Raw genomic sequence first — 5,846 nt, forward strand, 5'->3', positions numbered from 1 at the left:
ACAAACTATTTTTTTATGAATATGACTTAACCTGATGGAGGACGCGCTCAGTCATTCAGGCAGTCTCTGTCTCTCGCGCACACACGCTGTTAGGCATGTTTTGTGCCGTTGATCGTCATCGTCTTCCTCAATAAATAAAAAATTTCTTCATGCTAGGGTGTCGGCGGTGAATCCAGTGGAGAGAAATCCCCCCACAACTAACTGCAAACTGGCATTCAGATATCATTTATAAATCTACGCAAACTCAGGAGAATACATCGCGGTTTCAAAATAAAAGCTCAAACCCTCACTTGTTTACACGTTTTGATGTCCACATATTCTTTTAATTAGTGGCTATAGCATTTCCGTCCTAAAGAAATGGCCAAATATTAAAGATTAAGTGGACATTTGAATGAAATGATGTTTGGTCAATATTAAACAAGTATTAGATCGCACAGCAATGTGTAAAAATAATCATCAGGCCGTTGGCACCCTCTGCAGGCCTTTGTTGTAATGCGTAATGTACATTAGCTCTATTGTTCATAATACATTATGTATTTTAACATTTTTGTTCAGTAAAACCATATGATTTCTTGCTTTTGATACTTTATTTGAACTACTTATTATTGCCTCATTGCTATTATATAGGTATTTTAAGTCATTTTAAAGGCTATTGTTCACTTACATCTATTTTTATTACCACAAAAACAAAACAAAAAAATTAATTATAGGGCCCTATGAAATCCGTTTTATTCCCAAATTAATATTTTTTCCATTTTAATTTTTCTATACTCTGTTTTAATGGTTAAATTAAATTTTATTAATCAAAAAGCCTGTCTAATTAATTGAGTTTTACAGTTTTATCTCGCTGAGATAAACAACGGGGAAAAGCTGAAGCTGATGCTTCACTTTATAGAAATCAATGCATTGACCAGTGCTGATGCAAGCCATGGGGGAGTACACTACCCTTAAAAATTTAAAGGATATTAGGATATTACCAAAACATAACTCTTAGGACATCACAAACTATTTTTTTATGAATATGACTTAACCTGATGGAGGACGCGCTCAGTCATTCAGGCAGTCTCTGTCTCTCGCGCACACACGCTGTTAGGCATGTTTTGTGCCGTTGATCGTCATCGTCTTCCTCAATAAATAAAAAATTTCTTCATGCTAGGGTGTCGGCGGTGAATCCAGTGGAGAGAAATCCCCCCACAACTAACTGCAAACTGGCATTCAGATCTGCCTCCATTTTGTTAGCAACTCCCCAACTTCCAATGATCCAATCAATTCCCGAAGGACGAAATCAAGTCCCTCCCTCTCATTTCAGATGCCGTTTCACTCTGATAGACGTCACAATAGGGAAATAAAGACAATCACTACTTCCGTTTCATGTCGACTTTAAAATTCTTAAAATTTTAAGATTTTAAAAGTACTCATAGTCTTCCCCTTTTCTATCTTGATAACTTATTTATCATTATTTAAACATACTTCTTTCTCATAATTATTTAAACATTTACATTTTTGAGTTCCACAAAAAAAAAAAAAAAAAAATTGGATGGACTATTCTTTGACATTTCAAATATGTATTTCCATAGTGTGATTTGTGGTGCATTGTTCACAAAACCTTAGAAACATCTATAGTGAAGTAATTTACACTTCAGGCTTTTCAATTTGACACTTGGCTATAATGGTAATTAATATTAGTAATTAGTATTAGCTTAATTGCTTAAGCAAATTCAGATCTTTCTGTGATGGACTGGTTGTCTATCCAGGGTGTTTCCCTGCCTTAACCCTGGGACGCTGCAATTCTACATAGTACAAGTTGTTTGGAGAATGGATGTATTCAGATCTTACTGTGTCATGACACAACTTAAAGGGATAGTTCACCTTCAGTTGCTGGTCTCCATTGACTTCAAAGTCAATGGGGACCAACTGAAGGTGAACTATCCCTTTAATGTTTGGTTTTAAAACTAATATAAATTGCTTTCCATTTCTGGTTCCAGGTTGTTATTACCGTTGTCATAGCAAGTGCATGAATCTTATCAACAAACCATGTGTGAGGTCAAAGGTCAGCCATCAGTCTGAGTATGAACTCAGCATCTGTCCTGAAGTCGGTCTAGACAAACAGGACTACAGATGTGCTGAGTGTCGGACACCCATCTCTCTACGTAAGTCTCTTTCCAAACAGACATCACATCTTCTATTGCTTTTCCAACATTTATCTTTGTCTCTGATGATGACACAATTGTGAACAGATGTTTGTTTGTTTTTTAATTTGGTTTGTTTTTGTTAATAAATTCTTTGTGGTTATAGTCAAAAGTGCTAGATTCAGTGTTGTATGATTGCTCTATAATGGGAGAAATGGAGTTAACTTTGATATTTAGAATTCCCTTGCATAGGAAGTTGTAAAACGTTGTCTTGTGTTGTGTAGGGGGTGTTCCTAATGAGGCACGGCAGTGTGATTATACAGGTCAGTATTACTGCAGCAGCTGCCACTGGAATGACACAGCCATTATTCCGTCTAGAGTCATACACAACTGGGAGTTTGAGCCCCGTAAGGTACAATAACACTAAATCTGTGAATCTAAATGTTGTCTAATGTGGACATAAAGGCCCCGATATATTCACAGCAAAGTTCTTTTTCATTTTTCGTTTAAGGATGTAATGTTAGCAAACATCCCTATGGAAAGCCATTGGGTCAGAATTCGCCTGCTTTTCACCGCCGTATCAATATTAAAACGCCGTTTTCATAACGCCGCCAGGCGTTAAATAAGCGCCGTTAGGCGATAAGTTAACGGCAGACACCACCATGCGTTAAAATAACGCCACACGCCGACTGACGTTAAGTTAACGCCACACGCCACTTAAGATGCAGATTTATTTGCTCATCTACATGGACACACCTCTCATGGCTACAAGGACTCTACGGCAAGTCAGAGCATCCAGTTTGCAAGAGCGCGAAGAGAAGATGGCAAGTACAGCCCTTACAATTCTAGATATAGGGGAAAAAATGCCCCTGAATGAGCTTTTGTCTCATAAAGTTATCACACGAGTCATGAATGAGTGCAAATTTGGAAATTATTTTCTACAACAGTTAAATGAATAAGAAATTAATATTATTATTATCAGTTTAAAAAATAGTTGGGGATAGTTTCACAAAAATTTTTATTCTGTTTTTTTACATTTACATTTACTCACCCCAATGTTGTTTCAAACCTTATGCATTTATTGCTTTAAGATATTTTGAAGAATGCTGGTAACCAGGGTCGGCGCCAGAGCGCACAAAGGCTGCTTTGAAAAAAAATAATTGTTTCTGAAAGTAATTTTCAGATGCAACTGGAAAAAAAAAAACACAAACATGAAACTTGTAAATAAAATAATCTGAAGTATAGCCTATGTACATTTTAATAACATATAGCCTAGTTTGATAGGCCTATATGAATTGGGTGTTCGTCAATGATTGCATGCGGTCGGAGATTCCCATGTTTACAGCTCCGTAAAATAATACTGGAAGCTCTGTAGTTTTGCTGTATAGGCCTATAGATAAAAAATTTAAAATTACAAACACACAATAACATTTTAAGTTACTTCCATTTCTGAAAAAAATAATGTAGGCCTAGTAATTGATGTTATAAATAGGCTACACACGCCTGATTTTTGTTTTAATTATCCATCGTACATCAAAAAATAAAAAAATAAACATTTGCAATCAAGACTGAAAAAAGCCAAAAGTGAATGTAAACCAGATTTGGCCCAGACTCTGTTGCTATCTGGGAAGCCAAGCATAAGAATAGCCTACTAATGTAAATTTGTTAACCCACAGTAACAAATTTGAACAGATTAATCGCATATTTTCATTTGCTGCATGCTTTTAAAAACACAAAAAAAAATTTTTTTTTTATTTTTTTTAGGAAAATAAAAAAAAAGATACGTCTCATATAAGTTGCATTTTCAGAAATAATAACAGCAGGCCTAATAATGTTATAATGTACCAACATTCGTGAGGCGCTGGCGCAATCAAACAGCTGAAACATAAAATAGACTCCGTAATTTTTGGTCATACAGTAAAGGCATAATTCGAAAGTGCAATGTGTTAGCAGTTTGAAAATTCAAGAATAATAGCAAAGTTAATAAGAAATCTTTCTAAATGCAGTACCGTTCTTATTTCGCTCTGCATAACCTGAAAAAAAAAAATATATATTTTTGCTAAGAACGAACCGAAATTGCGTGTATTTCGTGTATTTAACACCCTGGGAGACCTTCCCAGGGCAGTACCCTGCCTCACCGACTAAAATCAGGGCACACACTATGGAGACGGCACCAGAGGTGAGGGGACACAGTGGCCGGGCCCCCTCAGGCCCCCACGTGGCGCCGACGCTGCTAACCAAACTGTTTAGTCTGTAAATATATGTAATTTCAGATGCAGCTTCTGAAAAAAAAAGTATAGCAGGTGTAATTCTAAATTAAATATTTATTTTTAACCCTTAAATGCATACCTCGGGTCTTTAACGACCCGGGACATCATTCTCTACCCTCTCCCACCTTCATTTTTTAAAGTCAAACATCAACTTTCTTAGCATTCCTCAATCTTTTCATTATAAATAATATAAGAAGAAAAAAATAGTAAAATATAAAAGAATGCCCGTTTTCTGATTAATTTTTTTTTTTAAAGTGTATAGGGTCGCTAGAGACCCGAGGTATGTAAATGTGTAAGTATTTTTTTCTGCACAACTATATTTACATATCTGATGACTCAATACGTGCAATGCATCTTTTATCACATAATGATAGTCAGTGCTCGAATTGAGGGGGGCTGGGCAGATCCGGGACCCCCCATATGAAGTAAAAAATTAAATAAAATAGACTTAGGGGGGTCCCCCCAAATATTTTCGATTAGTATCTACAACAAAGACAAATTTGAAAAAAAAAAAAAACTCACGCAGTTAGGATAGTAAATGAGATTAAAGGGATTGAGTCCGGGGAGTGAATTTCGAGGGAGGACGGCGTTTCATTTCCAACTGGTCTGCAGACTGCAGCCAATAAATGCTTATCGATGCGCCTCAGATCGTCAAAGCAGACTGCTTTTTTGTCATTCATTATAACAAACAAAGTGTAGAGAAGATGTAATAATAGATTCAGTGTGCAGTGTAGGGAGCCTCATTAATTAAAATGGAAGTTTGTGAGATCGCAATGAACTAAGAGGAGTGACAGCTTTTTAAAGGGAGTTTGCAAATGTGAAATTGAATTTACCTACAAGAGTTTTATACATTTTGGATTTTATACAAAAGTTAACCTAAGGACTTACATTTCAGGAACACTGTTGTCTGATTGTGCTCTATTTCTTAAACAAAAAGTTAAAACAAAATCACAGCTGATCCGCTGCGCATCTCTAAGCAAACACACAGCTGTTTCGTTTTTGAATGAATCTGCGTTTTTGAACAAATCTAGTGAGTCAATGATTTAATCACCCATTCATAAAGAGAGTCACTTGCTTCATTCCTAAATTAATCAGCCGTTTGAACGAATCGATTAAATAAATGATTCAGTGACAAGGCAGTGACATGCTGCCACTTACTGGCGGTTTCAATTTCATTTTAAAGTATGAATTGAGTCATTTAAATCGTTTAATATTTCTATATTCAAAACTTTATATTTTAAACATTAATCTCATAACATCGTTATTATGAAATGCATTAATGCCACCTCTGAGTCTTGTCAAAAAAGTCTGTAAATATTCCTTAATGCAACAGAAGAGTTATGTACCTAGCAAAGATCAATTGTTGATGGTGATTTCATTTGCCTGGCAACTTATTCTTCTTGATTGTATTTTATTATTTTAATAGAATTTATTGTTTAATTAAAAT

General features: G+C 35.5%; 1 protein-coding gene across 1 annotated transcript in view; it reads left to right on the plus strand.

Moving 5' to 3' along the window:
• The window catches only part of def8 (differentially expressed in FDCP 8 homolog), a 181,624-nt gene that overhangs the window by 98,132 nt on the left and 77,646 nt on the right, over nt 1–5,846 (plus strand). The window contains exons 6-7 of the mRNA XM_016459739.1: nt 1,986–2,150; nt 2,414–2,541. Coding sequence (XP_016315225.1) covers nt 1,986–2,150; nt 2,414–2,541 — 293 coding nt within the window. The remainder of the gene's footprint in view (nt 1–1,985; nt 2,151–2,413; nt 2,542–5,846) is intronic.

Source organism: Sinocyclocheilus anshuiensis, unplaced genomic scaffold (genome assembly GCF_001515605.1).
Source record: "Sinocyclocheilus anshuiensis isolate Anshui unplaced genomic scaffold, SAMN03320099.WGS_v1.1 scaffold1022, whole genome shotgun sequence".
NCBI classification, from domain to species: domain Eukaryota; kingdom Metazoa; phylum Chordata; class Actinopteri; order Cypriniformes; family Cyprinidae; genus Sinocyclocheilus; species Sinocyclocheilus anshuiensis.